At 45.0% G+C, this 27,026-nt stretch overlaps 1 protein-coding gene across 1 annotated transcript in view; it reads right to left on the reverse strand.

The window, feature by feature from the left end:
• LOC134345471 (single-pass membrane and coiled-coil domain-containing protein 1-like) overlaps positions 1-14,757 on the reverse strand; it is a 42,191-nt gene extending 27,434 nt beyond the window's left edge. Inside the window, exon 1 of the mRNA XM_063046176.1 lies at positions 14,540-14,757. Coding sequence (XP_062902246.1) covers positions 14,540-14,673 — 134 coding nt within the window. The 5' untranslated portion in view covers positions 14,674-14,757. The remainder of the gene's footprint in view (positions 1-14,539) is intronic.
• Between the last annotated feature and the right edge of the window lie 12,269 nt (positions 14,758-27,026).

Consider the following 27,026-nt stretch of genomic DNA (forward strand, 5'->3'; position numbering starts at 1 on the left):
TTCCTTTTGTTATGACAACAGTGAAAGCGCTAGTTAGCCACTTGGTACTCTTCTTCAAGATGTTTCAGCACTTCTGGATAGATACCGTCGATGTCGGCGGCTTTGCTGATTTACTGCTTTGCAAGGCCGATCTTATTTCGGCAGGTGCTATCGCAGATGTGTCATCATCTTCTAGCGCTATTGTAAAGTTTTTGGTATTCGTGTTTGACTTGTTTCGAATTTATGATTGGGAGGTACATTCCTCTTTGCCTGATGTATTTTGCTACTCTGTCTGCACTGACTGGATAATTGTTACTTTGGTGTTGTGTTGGGGTCTAAAGTTTTTGAGGATGGTCTATGCAGGTTTGCTGGAGTGAGTGAAGTCCACCTTTTCGGCAGTTCTCTTCCATCAACTTCGGTTGTCATTGTGGAGCAACTTGAGGAAATCATTAGCTGTAGTTGTGTCACCTGTTGTTTTAAACTCTTCATTACTTTCTTTAGACCAACAAGGAATGCATTCACGTTGAGGACCCCTAGGCGTTCCCTCTTTGGTGAATTTTAGCATGAGTCTATGATATCGGTGGAAACTTTTCGGTGGATGGTATTCTGCACATATTGTAGATTTGCGAGGTGATTTTTTTTCATGCTTTTCTGAAGATCCATCTGGGGATCGGGATAGAGAGACGAGTGGGTACTTGGGATCCAATCGTTATTAGCGCCGGCCTGTACTGACTGTGAGGAAAATCGCCAAAGACTTCTGGAGAGGTTCAAGTGAACAGTTGTTACAAAACAGGTCTGGTGTGTAAATTCATCGTTGACGTCGAGTGGCGGTTTGCGCGCTTCAAGGGCTCTAGCAGGCGATGCCAACTCAGGCCACCCATGTCGGAACGGCTGTGGACGAGATTGATGCAACCCGGGCTCCCGAACGGACAGACTCGCGTCTGCCCCTCCCGAACCACGCTTCATCATCAATCTTAAATCTCAGTAACCTCCGGCGGAGTAAGTGCTTTAACTCCTTGTGGTTTGTCTAATCCCAATGTCCCAGGTCTGAGGGTAACCCCCTGCCAGCAGGGCAGTGGAAGGGGTGTCGATGCAGGTAGTTCAATGAGCACAGGTCTGACCAGTCAGTGCGGCACAGCGAGTGTGAGCGGGCAGTGTGCTGGGATGACCGTATCGTCACCGAAAAGCGTCAATATGGGCGCTCCCCGGATGTTTAAACAGAACCGAATGGATATGCGGCGCCCGGACCTACCTGTGGCCTCTCGCAGGATGATGCTCCTGCTTCTTTATCGTAGCCTGGCCGTGAGGTTTGGTGTGGTAAGAGGCACATCGCAGAGGCAGGAAGATCCTGTATGGTGGCCTTTCCCCTGTACGGTGTGGCCAAGCTATCCTGATGCATGTGGCCTCTGTGATGCCAACGAGATGGCCACCGCGCTCCGCCATTGATATCCTGACCAGAGTGTCAGCTGAGTTGACGGCCTTGCAAACTCGGGTGACGTGCCGATGGAGGAATCTGCCACCTCTCCTGTGATTGGTCAGGAGTGCTGCACCTACAACCCTAGGAGTGTGGAAACATTTACCCAGCTGGCTGATCACACTCAGCAGTCAGGTAAGATCAGCAAAGTAGTGGGCAGCTCCATAACTACGTCATCCCTCAGGAAGTCGATTTTGGGGGCATTGGGAGGCTGGTGGATCACTGGGTAGCAACTGGTGTGCTGATAACTCTAGGTATTATTGTGTAGTGGGATGCCCCCAGGGGTTGTACTTGCCTGTAGGCTGACTGTCACTGTGTAATGGCTTTCCAGAGATGGAACAGAAACATAGAAATATAGAAAATAGGTGCAGGAGTAGGCCATTCGGCCCTTCGAGCCTGCACCGCCATTCAGTATGATCATGGCTGATCATCCAACTCAGAACCCTGTACCAGCCTTCCCTCCACACCCCCTGATCCCCGTAGCCACAAGGGCCATATCTAACTCCCTCTTAAATATAGCCAATGAACTGGCCTCAACTGTTTCCTGTGGCGGAGAATTCCACAGAATGTTGCTCACGGAAAGCCACCCCCCAGTGGGAGGTGGGAACTGGCCCATGCAGGGAGCATTGCAGCCCCCTCCCACTAGCTTCCATTTAGCTGTCAAGGCGTTGGTAGGGTTTAAATCTAGCGCGCAGTAACTATGCGGTCTCTTCGCTCTGGTGTCGCTGTGGACCAGGTAGATGAGGGTGCCGCGGAAACAGTAGACAGTGCTGCAGTAAAGAGGGCCTGGGTGCTTTTGGTAAGTATTTGCCACTGTGTGTATGTTTGATGTCCATTTGTCTTGCTCTTTGGATGCTCAGTTTAGACAAGTATCTGTAACCGAGTTTAGCTTGAATGTTACTGAATACTGAATGTTTAGTGTCTGCTCTGTCTAGTAAATAAATAGTTAACCTGCTTACTAGTAGTGAGTGTCTTCTGACCCCACTCACCGAACCTGTGAACCTGTTTTTCCAAAACAACAATCCACTTAAGTAAGGAAATTTCTTCTCACCTGTCTGTTTTGGCCAACTCCTTAGTTTGAGATGTGAACCCTGGACCTGGGTATCTACCCAAGGGAAATATCAATTCCATATCTACTCTTAAGAATGTTGTATGTTACATGAAATCACCTCTCGTCCTTCCAGTTTCTGGGAAGTGTAGGTCTGGTGTGCTTAATCTTTCCCAGGATCAATATAGTGAACCTTTGCTGTTTTCTTTCTGTTACAAGGATAGTTTTCATTAAGTAGGGAGACCAGACCTGTACACCCTATTCCAGATGTACTGTAATCTTTGGTTGACAGTCAACCTGATTCCACACTAGATCTAAGCTCCATGTGTGAGCTCTTTTATGAGCAGTCTCACCAGAGCTTTATTTAACTTGAGTATGACATCTCTACTCCTGTACTCAGATCCTCGTACAACAAGGCCCACCTATTAAACTACTTTCTAAATGATTGCTGAACCTCATATTAGTAATAAGAGTACATGAATTCCTTGGTCCTTCTGAATATTAATACCTTCAATCTCTCATCATTTATCCATGTTCTTTCTACCAAAGTGGATAAATCTCACGTTTCCACATTATATTCCATTTCCCCTGCCCTCCCTCACTCATTTACCCTATCCATTGCTCCCAAAGCATCAAGCCCCCTCACAGTCCACACTCCTGCCTAATTTCATACCACCAGCAAGCTTGGATATATTACACTTGTTCCCTGCATCCAAATCATCTAGGCCCCAGCACTCATCTCTGTGGCACATGACTGGTCACAGTCTATCAAATTTATTCATTTATTTCAACCATGTTTTCTGTCCTTCAGCAAATTGCAATCCACAACAATATCTTCCCCACAAATACCCTGTCCTCTAATTCCATTTACTAGTCTTTACCTTTCTGAAACCCTTTTGAAAACCCAAGTACATCACACTCACTATTCTGACCACTCCATTATACCTGTCCCAGGTGCTCCTATTTTCTCCCACTTGCAAAGGACATATGGGTTGTGGATTAGTTGGACACAGTAGGCTTCCCATGTGGTGTAGGTGAGTGGTAGAACAATCTAGGCAGTGTTGCTGGCAATGTGGGGAAAATACAATGGAATCAATGGAGATATCATCGGTGGTTGATGGTCAGCCACTATTTTCCCCAAGTAACTTGTTACCATGTTGTATGACTCTGTGACTTGTTATTCTCCAAGACCCCTATTACTGATACCTTTAACCCCTTACTTTGGCAATCTGAGTTCCCCACCTGCTTCAAGCAAGCTTCAATTATACTGACGCTTAAGAAGGTGATGACCGGCCTCAATGAATATCATTCGGTAGCACTGACATCCACAGTGATGAAGTGTTTTGAGAAGTCGGTGATGAAACATATCAACTCCTGCCTGAGAAGTGACTTGCATCCGCTCCAATTTGCCTACTCTCAGAACAGGTCCACAGCAGATGCAATTACATTGGTTGTTCACTCAACTCCAGAACATCTGGACGTTGAAGGGGCATACATCAGAATGCTCATTATTGGCTACAGGTTGGCGTTCAGTGCTCTTGTTCCTTCAAAGCCAATCAACAAACTTAAAGACCCAAGCCTCAATTCCTCCTTGTACAACTGGTTCCTCAATTTCCTCACTTGCAGACCCCAGTCAGTTCAGATTGGCAATAACATCTCCTCCACAACCACCATCAGCGCAGGTGCACCACAAGGCTGTGTGCTTAGTCCCCTGCTCTAATCACTTTACTTATTTGTGGCTATGAGGCTAAGCACATCTCTAACGCCATACTTAAGTTTGCCGACCAACTGTCATTGGCCGAATCAAAGGTGGTGACAAATCGGCATATAGGAGGGAGATTGAACAACCTCTCACTCAATGTCAGCAAGACCAAGGAGCTAGTTATTGACTTTAGAAGGAGAAACCGCGGTCCATGAGCCAGTCCTCTTTGGGGCTTCAGGGGTGGAGAGGGTCAGCAACTTTAAATTCCTCAGTGTTTTCATTGCAGAGGATCTGTCCTTTCTAAGTGCCATTACAAGGAAAGCACGGCAGTGCCTCTACTTCCTGAGGAGTTTGCAAAGATTCGGCACGACATCTAAAACTTTGACAAATTTCTATAGCTTTGTGGTGGAGAGTATATTGACTGGTTGTATCACGGCCTGGTATGGAAACACCAATGCCCTTGAATGAAAAATCCTACAAAACGTAGTGGATACAGCTCAGTCCATCACAGGTAAAGCCCTTCTCACCATAAAGCACACCACCCAGGACATGTTCTCTTCTTGCTGCTGCCATCAGGAAGAAGATACAGGAGCCTCAGCACTCACACAACCAGGTTCAGGAACAGATATTTCCCTCAACCATTAGGCTCTTGAACCTTACTCACCCTGTCACTAAACTGTTCCCACGACATAAAGACTCACTTTCAAGGACTCTTCATTGCATGTTCTTGTTATTTATTGCTTATTAATTTTTTGGTTTTTATATTTGCACTGTTTGTTGTCTTTTGAACATTGGTTGTTTGTCCCTCCTGTTGGGTAATGCCTTTCATTGATTCCATTGTGTTTCTTGGATTTACTGTGTATGCCTGTCAAAAATGAACCTCAGGGTTGTATATGGTGACATATATGTACTGTGATAATACATTTACTTTGAACTTGAACCATTTAGAAACATAGAAACATAGAAAATAGGTGCAGGAGTAGGCCATTCGGCCCTTCGAGCCTGCACCGCCATTTATTATGATCATGGCTGATCATCCAACTCAGAACCCTGCACCAGCCTTCCCTCCATACCCCCTGACCCCCGTAGCCACAAGGGCCATATCTAACTCCCTCTTAAATATAGCCAATGAACTGGCCTCAACTGTTTCCTGTGGCAGAGAATTCCACAGATTCACCACTCTCTGTGTGAAGAAGTTTTTCCTAATCTCGGTCCAAAAAGGCTTCCCCTTTATCCTCAGACTGTGACCCCTCGTTCTGGACTTCCCCAACATCAGGAACAATCTTCCTGCATCTAGCCTGTCCAATCCCTTTAGGATTTTATACATTTCAATCAGATCCCCCCTCAATCTTCTAAATTCCAACGAGTACAAGCCCAGTTCATCCAGTCTTTCTTCATATGAAAGTCCTGCCATCCCAGGAATCAATCTGGTGAACCTTCTTTGTACTCCCTCTATGGCAAAGATGTCTTTCCTCAGATTAGGGGACCAAAACTGCACACAATACTCCAGGTGTGGTCTCACCAAGGCCTTGTACAACTGCAGTAGTACCTCCCTGCTCCTGTACTCGAATCCTCTCGCTATAAATGCCAGCATACCATTTGCCTTTTTCACCGCCTGCTGTACCTGCATGCCCACTTTCAATGACTGGTGTATAATGACACCCAGGTCTCGTTGCACCTCCACTTTTCCTAATCGGCCACCATTCAGATAATAATCTGTTTTCCTATTTTTGCCACCAAAGTGGATAACTTCACATTTATCCACATTAAATTGCATCTGCCATGAATTTGCCCACTCATCCAATCTATCCAAGTCACCCTGCATCCTCTTAGCATCCTCCTCACAGCTAACACTGCCGCCCAGCTTCGTGTCATCCGCAAACTTGGAGATGCTGCATTTAATTCCCTCATTCAAGTCATTAATATATATTGTAAACAACTGGGATCCCAGCACTGAGCTTTGCGGTACCCCACTAGTCACTGCCTGCCATTCTGAAAAGGTCCCGTTTATTCCCACTCTTTGCTTCCTGTCTGCTAACCAATTCTCTATCCACATCAATACCTTACCCCCAATACCGTGTGCTTTAAGTTTGCACAGTAACCTCCTGTGTGGAACCTTGTCGAAAGCCTTTTGAAAATCCAAATATACCACATCCACTGGTTCTCCCCTATCAACTCTACTAGTTACATCCTCAAAAAATTCCATGAGATTCGTCAGACATGATTTTCCTTTCACAAATCCATGCTGACTTTGTCCAATCATTTCACCGCTTTCCAAATGTGCTGTTATCACATCTTTGATAACTAACTCCAGCAGTTTCCCCACCACCGACGTTAGGCTAACCGGTCTATAATTCCCCGGTTTCTCTCTCCCTCCTTTTTTAAAAAGTCGGGTTACATTAGCCACCCTCCAATCCTCAGGAACTAGTCCAGAATCTAACGAGTTTTGAAAAATTATCACTAATGCATCCACTATTTCTTGGGCTACTTCCTTAAGCACTCTGGGATGCAGACCATCTGGCCCTGGGGATTTATCTGCCTTTAATCCCTTCAATTTACCTAACACCACTTCCCTACTAACATGTATTTCGCTCAGTTCCTCCATCTCACTGGACCCTCTGTCCCCTACTATTTCTGGAAGATTATTTATGTCCTCCTTATTTCTGGAAGATTATTTATGTCCTCCTTCATCATAAGCTCCCTCATCATATCCGGTTCATTACACAACACCCAATCCGGAATCACAAACAAGAGAAAATCTGCAGATGCCGGAAATCCAAGCAACACACAGCATGCAGCCTCTATGGAAAAGAGTACGGTTGATGTTTCGGGCCGAGTCCCGCTGAAGGTTCTCAGTCCAAAACATCGACCAACACACATCAAAGTTGCTGGTGAACGCAGCAGGCCAGGCAGCATCTCTAGGAAGAGGTACAGTCGACGTTTCAGGTCGAGACCCTTCGTCAGGACTAACTGAAGTAAGAGTGAGTAAGGGATTTGAAAGTTGGAGGGGGAGGGGGAGATCCAAAATGATAGGAGAAGACAGGAGGGGGAGGGATAGAGCCAAGAGCTGGACAGGTGATTGGCAAAGGGGATATGAGAGGATCATGGGACAGGAGGTCTGGGAAGAAAGACAAGGGGGGGGATCCAGAGGATGGGCAAGGGGTATAGTCAGAGGGACAGAGGGAGAAAAAGGAGAGTGAGAGAAAGAATGTGTGTATAAAAATAAGTAACAGATGGGGTACGAGGGGGAGGTGGGGCCTAGCGGAAGTTAGAGAAGTCAATGTTCATGCCATCAGGTTGGAGGCTACCCAGACGGAATATAAGGTGTTGTTCCTCCAACCTGAGTGTGGCTTCATCTTTACAGTCGAGGAGGCCGTGGATAGACATGTCAGAATGGGAATGGGATGTGGAATTAAAATGTGTGGCCACTGGGAGATCCTGCTTTCTCTGGCGGACAGAGCGTAGGTGTTCAGCAAAACGGTCTCCCAGTCTGCGTCGGGTCTCGCCAATATATAAAAGGCCACATCGGGAGCACCGGATGCAGTATATCACCCCAGCCGACTCACAGGTGAAGCGTTGCCTCACCTGGAAGGACTGTTTGAGGCCCTGAATGGCGGTAAGGGATGAAGTGTAAGGGCATGTGTAGCACTTGTTCCGCTTACACGGATAAGTGCCAGGAGGGAGATCAGTGGGGAGGGATGGGGGGGACGAATGGACAAGGGAGTCGCGTAGGGAGCGATCCCTGCAGAATGCAGGGGGGAACGGGAGGGAAAGATGTGCTTAGTGGTGGGATCCCGTCGGAGGTGGCGGAAGTTACGGAGAATAATATGTTGGACCCGGAAGCTGGTGGGGTGGTAGATGAGGACCAGGGGAACCCTATTCCTAGTGGGGTGGCAGGAGGATGGAGTGAGAGCAGATGTACGTGAAATGGGGGAGATACGTTTAAGAGCAGAGTTGATAGTGGAGGAAGGGAAGCCCCTTTCTTTAAAAAAGGGAGACTCTGTCTCGTATCCCTTTTGCCTATCACCTGTCCAGCTCTTGGCTCCATCCCTCCCCCTCCTGTCTTCTCCTATCATTTTGGATCTCCCCCTCCCCCTCCAATTTTCAAATCCCTTACTCACTCTTCCTTCAGTTAGTCCTGACGAAGGGTCTCGGCCTGAAATGTCGACTGCACCTCTTCCTAGAGATGCTGCCAGGCCTGCTGCGTTCACCAGCAACTTTTTTGTGTGTTGCTTGAATTTCCAGCATCTGCAGAATTTCTGTTGTTTGCGTTTTTAAAAACATCTACTATACTCCTTTGCATAGATGCTGTCTGGCCTCCTGAGTTCCTCCAGCAATTTGTGCGTGGTACCCAATCCAGAATTGCCGATCCCCTAGTAGGCTCAATCACAAGCTGCTCCAAAAAGCCATCTCAGAGGCTTTCCAGAAATTCTCCCTCTCCAGATCCAGCATCAATCCATCAGCAAATCAGCATACAGAGCGGAGGTACAGAACTTAGTGAGCTGGTGCTCAGAGAACAACCTGTCTCTTAATACAGCAAAGACTAAAGAGCTAATTATCAACTTTGGAAAGTCACGGGATGACGAGTACGCTCCAGTCTACATTAACGGAGACATAGTTTTCCGATGACTCTGCCATAGTTGGATGCATCAGCAAGGGAGACGAGGCTGAGTACAGGGCTATGGTCGGAAACTTTGTCACATGGTGTGAGCAGAACTATCTGCAGCTTAATATGAAAAAGACTAAGGAGCTGGTGGTAGACCTGAGGAGAGCTAAGGTACTGGTGACCCCTGTTTCCATCCAGGGGGTCAGTGTGGACATGGTGGAGGATTACAAATACCTGGAGATACGAATTGACAATAAACTGGACTGGTCAAAGAACACTGAGGCTGTCTACAAGAAGGGTCAGAGCCGTCTCTATTTCCTGAGGAGACTGAGGTCCTTTAATATCTGCCGGACGATGCTGAGGATGTTCTAAGAGTCTGTGGTGGCCAGTGCTATCATGTTTGCTGTTGTGTGCTGGGGCAGCAGGCTGAGGGTAGCAGACACCAACAGAATCAACAAACTCATCCGTAAGGCCAGTGATGTTGTGGGGATGGAACTGGACTCTCTGACGGTGGTGTCTGAAAAGAGGATGCTGTCTAAGTTGCATGCCATCTTGGTCAATGTCTCCCATCCACTACATAATGTACTGGGTGGGCACAGGAGTACATTCAGCCGGAGACTCATTCCACTGAGATGCAGCACTGAGCGTCATAGGAAGTCATTCCTGCCTGTGGCCATCAAACTTTACAACTCCTCCCTTGGAGGGTCAGACATCCTGAGCCAATAGGCTGATCCTGGACTTATTTCATAATTTACTGGCAAATTTACATACTACTATTTAACTATTTATGGTTCTATTACTATTTATTATTTATGGTGCAACTGTAACGAAAACCAATTTCCCCCGGGATTGAGAAAGTATGACTGACTATAGTGGAGAGTGTCCAGCTTCAGGTTTCTGGGAATACACATCTCAGAAGAACTTACATGGTCCACTAACACCACAACAATAGTTAAGAAAGCACAACAACACTTGTTTTTCCTCAGGACGCTGAAGAAAGTTGGTCGACCTGAACAGATGCTGGTGATCTTTTACCACTGCTTCATAGAGAGCATCTTATCATACTGCATCTCTGTATGGTATCTCAGTTGTACAGCAGCTGATAGGAAAGCACTTCAGCGGGTCGTCTCTAGCGCACAGAAGAACATCGGGATGCAGCTCCCAGCCCTGGAGGACACCAACAGTTCTCACTGCATATGGAAAGCTACAAGCATTTGTAAGGACAATACACACCCATGAAATCATCTGTTTGAACTTCTTCCATCTGGCAGGCGTTGTAAGACTTTCTATACTGTTCCCTTTTCCTTTCTTAAATAGCAACAAACAATCTGCTGGAGGAACTCAGTGAATCAGGCAACATCTTTGGGGATGGGGGTGGTGAAAGGAACTGTATATGTTTCAGTTTGAAACCTTGTATCAGGAAGCAAGTTTGTTGCTTAAGATTCCAGTATCTGCAGTCTCTTGGTGTCTACAGATTGCTCAATAAAGGTATCTTTGTTTTGTTTTGATTCGGTCTTATCTAAGGAACCGTGGTCAAGTAATATCAAAGTCCAGACCATTGAACCAAAGCCATGAGCTTGGAACCCATATTTGCAGCTGCAGAATTCAACTTCAAATAAATAAGGGCTTGGAATTAAAAGAAAATAAAAATGCAGATCTCAATAATAGTCACTACTGGTTTGTTGTAAATCCCAACTGGTTTTCATCGACTTTCAAGGAAGGTAATCTATCATAAATGAAAGAAATCTGCAGATACTGGAAATGAAAGCAACACAAACAAAATGCTGGAGGAACTCAGCAGGCCAGGCAGCATCTGTGGAAAAAGTATACAGTCGACTTTCTGAGCCGAGACCCTTCGGCAGTACTGGAGAAAAAAAGATGAGGAGTAGATTTAAAAGGTGGGGGGAGGGGACAGAGAAACACAAGGTGATAGGTGAAACCTGGAGGGGGAGGGATGAAGTAAAGAGCTGGAAAGTTGATTGGTACAGGGCTGGAGAAGGGGGAGTCTGATAGAGAACAGAAGATCATGGAAAAAAGATAAGGGGTGGGGAGAAGCACCAGAGGGAGGCGATGGGCAGGCAAGGAGATAATTGAGAGGGGGGGAAAGGGGGACATATTACTGGAAGTTCTGTTACGTGGAATAGTCCATGTTAAGCATGTACCGGTGTCTGTCCCCCACTTTTCCCTCATTACATCGACGACTGCATTGGTGCTGCTTCCTGCACCCATGCCGAACTCGTCGACTTCATCAACTTTGCCTCCAACTTCCACTCTGTACTCAAACTTACCTGGTCTATTTCTGACACCTCCCTCCCCTTTCTCGATCTCTCTGTCTTTATTTCTGGAGACAGCTTATCTACTGATGTCTATTATAAACCCACAGACTCTCACAGCTACCCAGATTACACCTCTTCCCACCCAGTTACTTGTAAAAACACCATCCCCTTCTCTCAATTCCTCTGTCTCTGCTCTCAGGACAAGGCTTTTTCATTCCAGAATGAGGGAGATGTCCTCCTTTTTGAAAGAAATGAGCTTCCCTTCCTCCGCCATCAACACTGCCCTCAACCACATCTCTTCCTTTTTGCGCATGTCTGCCCTCACCCTCAACCTCCTGCCACCCTACCAAAGATAGGGTTCCTTTTGTCCTCACCTACCACACCACCAGCCTCTGCATCCAGCACATAATTCTCTGCAACTTCCCCCCATCTCCAACGGGATCCCACCACCAAGCACATCATCCCCCCCCCCCCAACTCTTCCTGCTTTCTGCAGGGATCGCTCCCTACACCACAACCTTGTCCATTTGTCCCTCCCCACTGATCTTCCTTGTGGTACTTATCCTTGCAAGCAAGCAAGTTCTACCCTGCCCCTACACCTCCTCCCTCACTATCATTCAGGGTCCCAAACAGTCCTTCCAGGTGAGGCAAGACTTCATCTTTTAGTCATATCCTGTGTTTGGTGCTCCCAGTGTGGCCTTCTGTACATCAGTGAGACCCAACGTAGATTGGGAGACTTTGCCGAGCACCTACGCTCATTCTGCCAGAAGTGGGATCTCCCAGTGGCCACCCATTTCAATTCCACTTCTCATTCCCATTACAATGTGTCTGTCCATGGCCTCTACTGTCATGATGAGGCCACACTCACATTAAGGGAACAACTCCTTATATTCTGTCTGGGTAGCCTCCAACTGATGGCATGAACATTGATTTCTCGAACTTCCGGTAATGCCCCCACCCCTCTCCTTCACTATTCCCTTTTCCCTCCCTCACCTTATCTCCTTACCTGTCTATCACCTCCCTCTGGTGCTTCTTCCCCTTTTCTTTCTTCCATGGCCTTCTGTTCTCTCCTATTGGACTTCCCCTTCTCCACTCCTGTATCTCTTTCACCAATCACCTTCCGAGCTCTTTACTTCACCCCTCCCCCTCCTGCTTTCACCTTTCACCTTTCACCTGGTGCTTCTCTCTCTCCTCCCCCCACCTTTTAAATCTACTCATCTTTTTTTCTCCAGTCCTGATAAAGGGTCTCGGCCCAAAGCCTCAAATGTTCTTTTTTCCATCGATGCTGCCTAGCCTGCTGAGTTCCTCCAGCATTTTGTGTGTGTTGCTAGGTAATCTATCATGTTTAATCTCCCAACTTGGTTGACTCATAACTTCTTCTGTTCAGTGGCAGATAGGAATGGACAAATAAACGCTGGCAATGTTAATAAGGTTCAGGAGCAGTTACATCTCTTCAATCATTTAGCTCTTCAACCAACCAGCAAAACCCCTAATCATTACAGTCTAGCAACGCTATGATGACTGACCATTTTGCACTAAAATGACTTTAGTGTTGTTTTCTTGTAAAAGTTGTGTTTAATTTACTGTGTTTTTTGTGAATGGTCCCTGTATGATTATATGCGTCTGTGATGCTGCATTGCTATTGCACCTGGGCATACATGTACTCGTGCATAAACTCAACTTGATTTTCTCTGTATAGAGAATACATACTGTACCTGTAAAATGTTCTCATGTGTGTCTTCCCACTGCATTCCCTGGGGGAGGAGAAACTGGCGGCCTCTCTGATGAATGATATCGGTATCTGTGAAGTAGGATGCCGTGCACAATCCTGATTTGATGGAGACAGATGTGAGAAGCGTGGAGGAATACCTGGAGAAATTTCTGAAATGCCCGCTTCGCTGCCGCTGCTACTGTGCGAGAATCTCAGTGGGGAGGGGGGGGGAAGGCCCCGAATCCTCAGCCTTGCCTGTTGCTGGCTGCCAGGGCTGGGGTCAAAGCGCTCGGCAGAAATGGTGCTCGGTGTCGGAGGGCTGGTCAGAGGCTCGAAGTTTTCGGACGGACTCAGAGTCGGGTGCTTCCGGGGTGCTGCATCGGCAAGTTTGCAGCGCTGGAGGTTCATGGCAGGGAGAGTTTTCTTCCTACTTCTACCGTCTGCGTGAGATGATGGGACTTTCGAGACCTTGACACTTCTTTTACCGTGCCCATGGTCTGTTCTTTATCAAATTACAGTATTGTTTTGCACTGTTGTAACTATATGTTGTAATTATGCGGTTTTTGTCAGTTTTTTAGTCTTGGTCTGTGATATGTTTCTGTGATATCTACTGGAGGAACATTGTATCATTTCTTACTGCATGCATTACTAAATGACAATAAACGAGGACTGCGTGTCCTCATAATCTAAAACCTTCTGCAGCAGAAGGCAGATCAGACAGTCTTATCGGAGACATTCCCCCCTCTCCCATTCTCCCTGTTTAACACTTCATTTGTCTCCTTCCTAGTTCTGATGAAGAGTCTTTGATCTGAAACTTTAATTTTGTTCCTCTTCCCACAGCTGTGGCCTGTCGTGCTGAGTATTTCCAATATTTTCTGTTTTTTGTTTTAAATCTTCAAATCCTCTGTTTCGGTGGTGAAACTTTTTACATACAAACATTGAACCATCCCAACACTACCTCCTTTGTTCGAGGCCTTTCTTGAAAACAACAAATTCCTTACTAATCTCCTGAAGTTATAATGGGATAGATATCCTTCCAAAGGACACACCTTCACCCGTTGTCCTCATCCCATCACCAATACAGATATTCCCATCTTGTTTGGACGGATGGTAATTTGGAAGGGTCTGTGCCTGTTCCTACCCAAAAAGGATGTTCAGCTAAGATGAACCAGGTTAATTGTTGGCCTGGTGTCTCTGTGCGAAAGGTGAAGCAGTGTGGACCACAAACTGCAGATGATGGGACCAGGAGCGACGAGCAGACTGCTGGAAGGACTCGGCAGCTCAGTACTTGTTTTCTGCTGTAGCTTGGCCGGAATGGCTTACTCCTGCTTCCATTTATGTTAAAATTCATTCTGTTCTAATTTTGGGGGTAACTACTATGAGTAAACAAACTCTGCGGTTAGTTGTCAATCAACCCCCTCTGGTACAATGCCACACGGATGCTCCAGAGTTAAGTGTCCATGAGTCCTGACTGCTCAAAAATCTCATAAACTGCTGACTCTGAAGTTCTGATTACTTCAATTTGGCACAGTTCCCCTCCCCCAATATCAATCCCCTAGCTTAAGGTGGCATTGACTTGCTGGTTGGATCAGAGGGCTTTGATTCACAGAGCTCGTCATTCCACAGAAGGTCTAGAAGATCCGAAGAAGTGAACCATGTCCAGAAGACACTTCCCCTGCCCCCCCATCTGCCTCACAGAGCTGTTGCTTGCCGAGCAAAGTGACTATTACAACTTATACTATACCTGCCAATCCTATGGCGGAGAAGGTCCATGGACACCCTCTCGGAAGAAGCCTTTGACTCTTGGCTCTTGGTTGCACCTTCCTGCTTCTCCACCTCCATTCCCTTCCTCTCTGTCTCTGTGGCCCACCTCCTCATCCTCCAACAGATCTGCTAGCAAGCTGCGGCCCTACAACACACGGGCAGTTGAGTGAGCAGACTAGGTGAAACAGCTGTGCAGGGGACGAGTTGGCCATGTCCCAAGGCAACTTCTCAGTGGCACCTATTTTAAACTCTGAAAAAAATAGAACGGTTAGAGTGGGCATAATGATCAGTTCAGTGACTTGCAATGCACCATCTCCTGTATTAAAGCCTTGAGCTGGAGGGGTTTCTACAGTCCTTTAGAGAACAATTTCATGTGTATATCAAATAACAAATTAATGAAGACTATTTTAAAGTTGTTAGTTAAGATGGCCATCTTTGAAATCTGAGCCTGTTGTTTATGAAGTTTAAAAATAAAAGTGATTACATCTGATTCTAAGCTGCAGCATGTGTCACAGTCATTGGCATCAGTGTTGGCTTTTTTATACAAATGCAGTCTTTTTAAATTTATGCAGTCATACAAAGAGAGGAGTGTGATCACGTACTGTCTGTTTATTACAGTGACTGCAAGCAGGAAGATCGATTCCATACAATCCTGGAATCTGTTTATCAGCTCACAAAGCAATCAGAAGGTGGTTGGATCAACTGTACAACTGTGAATACAGAGAATAGGACACAGTGTGATCATCTGTACACCAACACATCGTCTGTGAATACAGAGACCAGGACACAGTGAGATCACCTGTACACCAACACATCGTCTGTGAATACAGAGACCAGGACACAGTGTGATCATCTGTACACCAACATATCGTCTGTGAATACAGAGACCAGGACACAGTGTGATCATCTGTACACAAACACATCGTCTGTGAATACAGAGACCAGGACACAGTGTGATCATCTGTACACAAACACATCGTCTGTGAATACAGAGACCAGGACACAGTGTGATCATCTGTACACCAGCACATCGTCTGTGAATACAGAGACCAGGACACAGTGAGATCACCTGTACACCAACACATCGTCTGTGAATACAGAGACTGGGACACAGTGTGATCATCTGTACACCAACATATCGTCTGTGAATACAGAGACCGAAACACAGTGTGATCATCTGTACACAAACATATCGTCTGTGAATACAGAGACCAGGACACAGTGTGATCATCTGTACACAAACACATCGTCTGTGAATACAGAGACCGGGACACAGTGTGATCATCTGTACACAAACACATCGTCTGTGAATACAGAGACCAGGACACAGTGAGATCATCTGTACACCAACATATCGTCTGTGAATACAGAGACCAGGACACAGTGTGATCATCTGTACACCAACACATCGTCTGTGAATACAGAGACCAGGACACAGTGTGATCATCTGTACACCAACATATCGTCTGTGAATACAGAGACCAGGACACAGTGTGATCATCTGTACACAAACACATCGTCTGTGAATACAGAGACCAGGACACACTGTGATCGTCTGTACACAAACACATCGTCTGTGAATACAGAGACCAGGACACAGTGTGATCATCTGTACACAAACACATCGTCTGTGAATACAGAGACCAGGACACAGTGTGATCATCTGTACACAAACACATCGTCTGTGAATACAGAGACCAGGACACAGTGTGATCATCTGTACACAAACACATCGTCTGTGAATACAGAGACCAGGACACAGTGTGATCATCTGTACACAAACACATTGTCTGTGAATACAGAGACCAGGACACAGTGTGATCATCTGTACACCAACACATTGTCTGTGAATACAATGAATGGGAGACAGTGTGACTACCTGTACACCAACACATCGTCTGTTAATACAGAGAACAGGACACAGTGAGATCATCTGTACACCAACACATCATCCATTAAGAAGGCAAGATTAACTATATACCAACTGTTAATACTGTGACCAGGAGGTGAGATCAATTGTACAGCAACACATCGTCCGTCAATACAGTGCCCAGGAGAGAGTGTGGTTATCTATACACCAACACACTATATGTTAATACAGTGACCAGGAGAGGGTGTGGTTATCTATACACCAACACAACTGTTTGTTAATACAGTGAGCAGGACACAGAGAGATCAGCTATACGCCTCCCTTTGGTTCGAAATATCCAGCAGTGACTGAGACTAATCCTCATTCTGTGTACAACTTTTGCTGTGATGATTGAAGCTTGTGATTATATCACTAGAGTTGTTATGATTTTCAAAAACATATTCTATGTTTGTAATAGCTCTGAGATATCAGGCTATCGGGCAATCCTAAGTAACACTAAGGCAGCTGATAGAGTAATTCCAAAAACTCAGTGCAGTATTTTTATCAGCAATGTCCAATTTGTTCAGAATGTTGTTCCAACTGAAAGGAATAGCAAGTTCAGTAGGGACAGGAAGACAGTACTTAATGCTGTTCAAGTGATTGGTAACAGTTTGATTGATTGTAAAATGTGTCCTGTTTATACACTGCTTAAGGGTACTTGTAAGATTATTTGTAATGTATGCCCTGTTTTTAACACTGGGAATAGTGTGATTGTGAAATAAAACTAGAAAATCAGACTTCAGGTTTTCAGCATCTGTAGTATTTTGCTTTTGACAGTGTGATCATAAGTTCAAAGCAGAATGTGTATACTGAAACTGCAGGGAATGTGATAAATCTTGATAGATTTGTGAATCTGAACAAATAGCTGAGACTCAGTTTCCAAAATACTGTGTCTTATTTACAAAATGCCTCAGGTAAAAGCTCAATCTGGTCCACACGAAAGGGAATTGGGGAGTTCATAACAGACTTTGGCCCTGGTTCCACTTTAGTTGTTAAATGGCCTACTTTAGAGGTTATTAAGTCTAGTTTGTAAACAGCCTGTAGGTAACTCCTTTCTTATGAAAAGCCATGATACAAGCAGAGTGTACTGAATGGCCAATGCCTGCACTGTAACTCAATCATGGCTAGAAACAACTCAAAGAGCTACCTGGGGAATAACAGTTGGCAAGGGCTTCATTGGAAATTTTGTTTGGGAGAAGAGACGAGGCATTTGCCTCTGACATGAGAAACCAAGGAGCACAATGCAGACTAGTACTTTGGTCTTGTAATTCATTCAGGGGAGATCTTGCATTGCTATTTATAGAGTTATGCGGCATGAAGCAGGTCTGTCAGTCCAACTCATCCAAGCCGACAATGGTGCCTTTCCAAGCTAGAGCTATTGCCTACATTTGACCCATATCTCTCTAAACAAGGGGTTCCCAACCTCTCTTTATGCTATGGATGCCAGGTTGGGAACCTGCCCATGAATCTGTTTTCTGTGTCCTTGGTCTTGTAGATAGACCTGGATGAACAGGATGCCATCTGATTACTTACTGGATGTGGGTTGCGTGTATAGCAGTGCTTCTGAAAATTGAGATATTGTCCCTTAATGACTACCACCTGGTGTCTCTGACATAGAGCTCACACAAATGGGGTGTGTGAGCTTGATTTCTATGTTTAAGAGAAGTTTGGATAGGTACATGGGTGGTAGGGGTATGGAGGGCTACGGTCCCAGTGCAGGTTCATGGGAGTAGGCAGTTTTAATAGTTTTAGCATGGACTAGATGGGCTGAAGGGCCTGCTTCTGTGCTGTACCTTTGTATGATTCTGTGACATCCATTATCATGAAGTGCTTCAAGGCACGCATCAGCTCCAACCTCCCAGACGATATTGACTCACTGCAGTTAGCCCAGCATGGAAATAGATCTTTGGCAGATGCCATCTCCCTGGCCCTGCTCTCATTTCTGGAATATCTGGATGACAAAGACACCTACATCAGATTCCTATTTAATGACTGTAGGCCCACCTTAAATACTATATTTCCAAACAAGCCCACCTCCAAGCTCCTAGTCTGGGGAGTCAACACCTCCGTGGATCTGAGACTTCCTGATCAATGGGTTGTAAACAGGAAGGACAGGCAGCACCATATCCACTGTGATTATTCTCAAAACCGCTGCCCCATGAGATTGCGTCCTCAAACTCCCTTCTTTAGTACTTTTACACTCATGACTCGTGGCCAGATTCTACTCTTAACTCCATCTGCAAGTTTCAGATGACACCACCACTGTGGGCTGTTCTCCAGAGTACAGGAAAAAGACTGACAGCCTGGTGGCATGGCAGACATCCCACCTCTCCCGGAAGTTCCTGGAGTCTCCCGCGTATCGATAGTGGCTCCCTGACGCTTGGAAATTATATACAATATCCTGGAAATCGATTTTTTGAGAGGGAGAGGGAGAGGGAGAGGGAGAGCATGCATCATGATTGGTCTCTCTTCGTGCTAAGAGTGGTCCCCAAATGAGGAAACGATATGATTTGGCGATACGAAACGATATGAGTCAGCTGCACCTTTCCTCATTCCCTGTCATGCCCACTGTTGGAACTTGAACACACACGAGGGTATTACCCACACCTCATCCATGTCAGCGCGGGAAGAAGATCAACTCCTCGAGCTTGCAAATGACGGCGGGCTGAAAGTATGTTTGACATAACATCTCTGCCGGCATTCTGGATCAAAGTCAAGGCTGAATATCCTGAGATAGCCACGAAAGCACTGAAAACGTTGCTTCCGTTTCCAACATCATCCAGTAAAGCCTTGTTAGATTTTTTCCTGAAATTTTGAGTGACTTTTCTCTGCAATGGGGTTCACTGCTATTCTGCGTGAAGGAAGTTAAAACTGAAGAAGTTACCTAGTCAGTTGTGACAGCATGAGCTCTTTTGTGCAACACACACAAAATGCTGGAGGAACTCAGAAGGCCAGGCAGCATCTAGGAAGAGTACAGTTGATGTTTCGGCCCGAAATGTTGACTGTACTCTTTTCCATAGATGCAGCCTGGCCTGCTGAGTTTCCCCAGCATTTTGTGTGTGTTGCTTGGATTTCCAGCATCTGCAGATTTCCTCTTGTTTGAGATATTTGTGTGTAGTTTTATCACTTCCCTTGATAATATAAGAAAGGTTTAGATGGATATTGGCCAAATGCAGGTGGTAAATGAGACTAGTTCAGGTAGGCACCTTTGTTAGCATGGATCAATTGGGCTGAAGGACCTATTTCTGTGCTGCAGATCACTGTCTTTGTCTATTAGTATCAATTTGCTGGGAAAAAGGAAAATGGAATTGAATTAGATTAGATTATGAGGACACGCAGTCCTCTTGCCATTTAGTAATGCATGCATTAAGAAATGATACAATGTTCTTCCAGAATGATATCACAGAAACAGAAGACAAACCAAGACTGAAAAACTGACAAAAACAACATAATTATAACATATAGTTACAACAGGGCAAAGCAATACCATAATTTGATAAAGAACAGACCACGGGCATGGTAAAAAAAAGTCTCAAAGTCTCTCGAAAGTCCCATCATCTCACGCAGACAGTAGAAGGAAGAGAAACTCTCTTCCTGCCATGAGCTTCCAGCACCGCACACTTGCCGATGCAGCACCCTGGAAGCACCTGACCACAGCCGACTCTTGAGTCCGTCCGAAAACCTCAAGCCTCCGACCAGCCCTCCAACACCGAGTACCATCTCTGCCAAGTGCTTCGACCCCGGCCCCGGCAACAGGCAAAGTCGAGGATTTGGGGCCTTCCCCTCCGGAGATTCTCGATCACACAGTAGCAGCGGCAGCAAACCGGGCATTTCAGAAGTTTCTCCAGATGTTCCTCCGTGCTTCTCACGTCTGCCTCCATCAAATCAGGATTGTGCACGGTACCTACTTATAAATACGATATCATTTCGGTGCGGCCGCGCGTGCTGTGTTGCGCCGCCATCTTCTCCTCCCCTCCCCTGATGTAATTGATGTAATTTCTGGATTAAAATTTCTCTGAGATCAGCTAACCAACATTTTTACTCTGATACATTCTGATAGGATGTAAATGTCATGATATAATGCACAGTTCTTCTGACCCAGTAAGGAGTGCAGATGGAGCTTCGATTCTAAATGTTCATTGGCATAATGTATCTGGTCTCAGTTGATGAGACAATAGCAAATTATGAGCCAGTTTTCACATTTGAGCATACACATCATGGAAATGAGTACTTTCAACCCCTTGAGTCTGCTCTCCCCTTTAAAGTCTGACTAACTTCATCTTGGTGTTCCTGTCTACTGGTGGCAACATTTCATATCTTCATTAGCAATCTGTCTACCTCTGTCTTTAAAGCCATTCAAAGGTTGTTTCACTGCCCTTTGAAGAGAGTTTGAATGATTCATAACCCAGTGAGAGAAAATATTTTTCATCTTGTCTGTTGGTGACCCCTTTTTAAACTGTGAACCCTTTTAGGTTCTCCCATAAGAGGACATGTCCTCTCTGTATCAGCCCTGTCAAGACCCTTTGGGATTTTTGCATGTTTAAATCAAATGCCCTCTTTTAAAGTTCCAACAGCTATAAACCTAGTCAATCTGATCTTCCTCAAAAGATTACTGGCCCATCCCAGGTATTAGTCTGGTAAGCCTCCAAATGTTTCCGATGTATTAACATTTTGCTATAATTTGATTGGACTATTAAATAGGAGGAGGAGAAGATGGCGGCGTGATATCCGATGAATGATATCTGTTATCTGTCAAGTAGGGTGCCATGCACAATCCTGATTTGATGGAGACGGACGTGAGAGCATGGAGGAACATCTGGAGAAACTTCTGAAATGCCTGCTTCGCTGCTGCTGCTACTGTGTGACCCAGAATCTCCGGAGGAGAAGGCCCCGAGTCCTCGGCTTTGCTTGTTGCTCAGCAGCCGGGGCAGGGTCGAAGCGCTTGGCAGAGGATGGTGCTCAGAGAGGCTGTGTCGGAGGCTCGACGTTTTCAGATGGACTCAGAGTCGGCTGTGGTCGGGTATTTCCAATGCATCGGCAGTTGTCGGTGCCTGGAGGTTTATGGCAGGGAGAGTTCTCCCTTTTGTTGCCTGCTATTGGGAGTCAATCGGAAATTTGAGACTTTTTTTTACTGTGCCCATGGTCTGCTCTTTATCAAATTATGGTATTGTTTTGCTCTGCTGTAACTATATGTTAACTATGTGGTCTTGTCAGTGTTAGTCTTTGGTTTGTCCTTTTTTTTTGTGATATCACTCTGGAGGAACATTGTATCATTTCTTAATGCATGCACTTCTAAATGATAATAAAAGAGTGTCCTCATAATCTTAAAAAAATGTATGGAGAGTGAACAACAGGAATTCTGCAGATGCTGGAAATTCAAGCAACACACATCAAAGTTGCTGGTGAACGCAGCAGGCTAGGCAGCATCTCCAGGAAGAGGTGCAGTCCTGACGAAGGGTCTCGGTCTGAACGTCGACTCCACCTCTTCCTAGAGATGCTGCCTGGCCTGCTGCATTCACCAGCAACTTTGATGTGTGTTGTATGGAGAGTGATATCTGTTTAAAAATTCCCTCCAAAAACAATCACATTAGAATACGTGTGCATGTTCTGCAGAGCTTGGTGATTATACATCAAAATTTGTTCTCAGTCCCATGCTAAGATTCATTGCAGGGTAGAACTGAAGGTGTAGGGCCGGGAATTTTCTGCCGTGTATTGTTGCCACAGGTTCTTCTGCATCTAATTGAAAGGCCAACCTGATCCTCTGCTTTCAAATATGAACTTGTACCTGTATAAGAGAGGCAGAAATTGAAAAGAACTGCTGAGAACACTGTCCACGGCCAACATCAATGCCCTTTGACTGTGTGGGGTTTCCCCAGGTGCTCCAGATGCTTCCCACGTCCCAAAGTTGGCAGGTAATTGTCTGCTTTATACTGCCTCTCGTATGTGGGTGTGTGGTGGAAACTGATCGACTGTGGGGGGAATAAAATGGAACTGGTGTTGATGGTCAGCATGTACTCTGTGGGTCATGCTGGTAAACTATACACCACATAAGTGAATGCAAGTAAGAATCGAGCAGCTGTTAAAATGCATTAAATGCCCACATGCAATCTTAAATAATCTGATAATTATTTCATTGTTAATATAAATGTTCACAAACGTGTATTAATCGGAGTTAATGGAGTCCAAGGAAACAATTCTCCCCATGATATTGAACACAATGCATCTGTGTTTAAATATATGCACAATACGTTCATTTGAAGTACCATTCCAAGAGTTAATTTTAAATGTCTGGTGTCCCTGGAGAACTGTGATTTATTTTGGGGTATTCAAATCTGCTCTTAGAAGTGATTTTATACATGTGTTTTATGCAATCTGCTTATGGAGTGATTATGCACAAGTGTTAGTGAGTCATCAAGGAAAGATCTGATTTTTTTAAAATCTGTTAACTGAAGGGTTAAGTATAATTATCAGAATTATCTTGTGGAAGCCTAGAAACTGGGATGTCACATGCTAATGTTGGAGTTTGTCTTATTCTTGCGTATAATAAAGTATTTTGTTTGAATTGAAGGTAGAAGTAACATCAAGGTTAAAAATGCTTCGTGCAAATGGATCCAGGTTTACATCTCTGAAGTCTGTTTTGTTTTTTTTTTGTTTGTTTGTTTTTAAACTGTGACACCTAGTTCTAGACTTTTCACGTGTAGGAACATCTTGGAGCTCTTATGAAGCAACATGCATTCTTGACAGCCAGGGGATATGAGTGGGATCCTAAATTAATACTTTTCATCAGTATTCACCAAGGAGGAGGATGGAGAGTTAGGGGAGTGGAAGATTTGAGGAGAGTTAATGACAATAAATTGAGAATGGTGTGGGATTAGTGCAGATGGGTGGTGGATGTTTGACACAGACTTGGTGGGCTGAAGGGCCTGTTTTTTGTGCTCTATCGCTCTGCCTCCAAATCCAATCTTTTCTTCAGTGTTTTTTTTCCAAACTTTGAAGTTCCAGTAGTACTGTAAAGGGAAATGTGGAGAATCACCACACCACTGCTATGACTGCATGATATTTGATCATTTAAAGTATTTTTTGCTATAATTTGGCAATAAGGGAATAGTTCTCTTTCCAAAAATCTCATCACAGCAAGAAATAGCTGCTTATTTACCAAGCTGCGTTGCTAATATAAAGATGTGCTAGTTCACTTTTTAAAATTTGTATTTAATTTGACTAGATGAACACTCAGCACAGTTACAAATGGAAAACTTTGACACTCCAGTGAGGTTGACCATGGATGTGGCATCCTAGCTGTTTATGCAAGTCATGGCAGCACGACATGGAGAGCAAACCATTGCCCACGCAGCAGGCTCCCCCTCTCCTACACAGCTGATGAAGCTAAAGGAACAGTTGAGACTGATACAGTTAGCCACCAGTGATGTCTCAGGAGTTGTCAGTCAGTGTCAAACTCAATGTAGGACTACCATAGTGACTCCAGCTCTTGAATTTTCCTCAGGGTTAACTCCTGAAGCCTCCCCCATGAGAGGGTGTAGCCACAAGGTAACCAAGGTTTCAGATTAGCGTTTCTTCTCCGAGATGAGCTGCCAACCACAGCTGACGAGCACCATCTGTCCAGAGCAACTGGTTTTAAGGTCCCAGTAGCCTGCCTTTGCCCTCTTCTTTCTGTAGAAATGGTTCCGTCGGGCCTAGTAGCTAGGCCAAGGGTGAAGGCCAGGAGCTGGACTTGGTTGTCAGAGGCTGTTTGAGACACATGCCTTTGAGAGCATTTAACAGATAGGGAGCTCATTCGCACTACTCCTTCCACACCTCCCCCCCCGCCCCAATCAACAACACCCTTGAGGATTGACTGATGCCTGCCATATTATTGAACCACCTCAGATGTCCCTAGAAGAGCCAAAGGTGGGGGGTGGGTGTCATGATTTTAAAGGCTTAGTGTGGTAATTGACTTTTCACTGAAATCCTCTTTGTGGATATGCGCCTCTCTCCTTCAAAATTCCACTGAGTACTATGGGATTGATTACAATGATTACAGCAGGGAGCAGCCTTGCATTACAGGGGTAAATTAAGCTCCCCTGGTTAATTATTTCTGATATTTTTTACACAAGTGAACTTAATCTTGTTGCTGCTCCTTCTGAGGCAGTCCTTTGGAATCAGAATCAGGTTTAATATCAACAGCATCTGTTGTGAAATTTGTTGTCTTTGTTGCAGCAGTACAATGCAATACATAATAGAAAAAACATGAATTACAATATATATGAAATGGTTAAATAAGTAGTGTAAAAATAGAAATAAAAAGTAGTGAGGTAGTGTTTATGGGTTCAGCGTCCATACAGAAATTGGACGGCAGAGGGGAAGAAGCTGTTCCTGAATCGATGAGTGTTGCTTCATGCTTTTGTAACCTCCTTACGGATGGTAACTGTATGAAGAGAGCATGTCCTGAATGGTGGGGATCCTTGATGATGGACGCTGTCTTTGTGAAGCATTGCTCTACGAAGATGTCCTGGATACCACTGAGGCCTTTGCCCAGTAGCTCCCCTACACCAGGCGGTGATGAAACCAGTTAAAATGCTCTCCACGGTACGTCTGTAGAAATTTGTGAGTGCCTTTGGTAACGCATCCAAACCTCAAACTCCTAATGAAATATAGCCATTATCGTGCCTTTGTAGCTGCATTGATATGTTGGCCCAGGATAGGTCCTCAGATATTGACACTCTGGAACTTGGAATTGCTCACTCTGTCCACTTCTGATCCCTTTGAGGACTGGTATGTGTTCCTCGTCTTACCCTTTCTGAAGTCCACAATTGGTTCTTTGGTTTTACTGATGAGTGCAAGGTTGTTGTTGTTGTGACACCACTCAACAAGCTGATAAATCTTGCTTCTGTACACCCTCTCAACACCATCTGAAATTCTGCCAACATTAGTTGTATCTTCAGCAAATTTATAGATGGCATTTGAGCCATGCCTAGCCACACAATCGCGGGTGTAGAGAGAGTAGAGCAGTGGTCTAAGTACACATCCCTAAGGTGTGCCTGTTAACTGTCAGCGAGATGGAGATATTATTTCCAGTCTGCTCAGATTGGGGTCTTCCTGTTAGGAAGTCGAGAATCCTGTTGCAGTGGGAGGTACAGGGGCCCAGGCTCCAGCGCTTTTCGATCAGGACTGTAGGAATGATGGTGTTAAATGCTGAGCTGTAGTCAATAAACAGTATCCAGGTGGTCCAAGGCCATGTAAAGAGCCTATGAGATCGTATCCACCGCAGACATATTGTGGCGATGAGCAAATTGCAGTAGGTTCAGGTCCTTGCTGAGATGGTATTTAATTCTAGCCATAACCAACCTCTCGAAGTATTTCATCACCGTAGATGTGAGTGCTACTGGATGGTCATTGTTATGGCAGCTCACCCTGCTCTTGGTTATGATTATGAAGACACATAGTCCTCTTTTATTGTCATTTAGTAATGCATGCATTAAGAAATGATACATTATTTCCTCCGGTGAGATATCACAAAACACAGGACAAACTAAGACTGAAAAAACTGACAAAACCACATAATTATAACATATAGTTACAACAGTGCAACAATACCATAACTTGATGAAGAAGTCCGTGAGCACAGTAAAGTTCAAAGTTTCTCAAATGTCCCACATCTCACGCAGACGGGAGAAGGAAGAAAAACTCTCCCTGCCATGCCGACCACAATCCGACTCTGAGTCATCCAAAAACTTTGAGCTCTGATCAGCTCTCCGACACCGAGTACTGAGCGCCATCTCTGTCCGAATGATTCTACCTCCTTCTCGGTTGCCAAAAGCAGGCAAGGCCGGGGATTTTGAGGCCTACCCTCTGAAAGATTCACGACCACACAGTTTGTATGATTGCGGCCCTTTTGAAGCAGGTGGGAACTTCTGGCTGTAGCAGTGAGATTGAAACGGCTTTGAACATCTTCCCCCACCAGCTGAGTCACTCAGGACGACTGATCGTCATTCCCAGATCGCGGGTTTTAAAGTTACTAATGAGATCAAAATAGGAGACACTTTTAAAATACACACTTCCAGGTGGAGGAAAACATTCCTACAAGAACAAGGATAGTTTGAGGTGGAGTGCTCCTTCTAACAATTGCACAGGGTATGTGTGCACTCCTGATACGTGGTCCTGGGTTCTCCACTTTGAGTGGTCATGGGAAGATTCCCAGGGCATGGTGGAGATCTTGCACTTTTTAAGTAGGCTTTGTGCAGAATCTTTCCACATAGCTGAGTTTGTTGGTGCCTCTTTCAATCCCTTGCAGAAATTTTATCTTCTCTAGAGCTTGTCTCGAGATAATTATTTTAGATTTCTTATTCGTTATTTGATATATTTCCCTTGTTTGTTCTTCCTCCTCCATATCTTGGCATTTGCTCTCTTTTCCATTACAGAATACTCACAGAATGAAAGAAAGCATTTCCAGCTCTTAACTCTGTTCCAGCTCTAAGTTAAAAGATAGACCATAAAACATGGAATAGTATGGCACAGGAACAAGCCTTTCAGCTTTGCTGTTGTGCTGAATTAATTATGCTAA

The sequence above is a fragment of the Mobula hypostoma genome, chromosome 4, assembly GCF_963921235.1.
Source record: "Mobula hypostoma chromosome 4, sMobHyp1.1, whole genome shotgun sequence".
In the NCBI taxonomy this organism is placed as follows: domain Eukaryota; kingdom Metazoa; phylum Chordata; class Chondrichthyes; order Myliobatiformes; family Myliobatidae; genus Mobula; species Mobula hypostoma.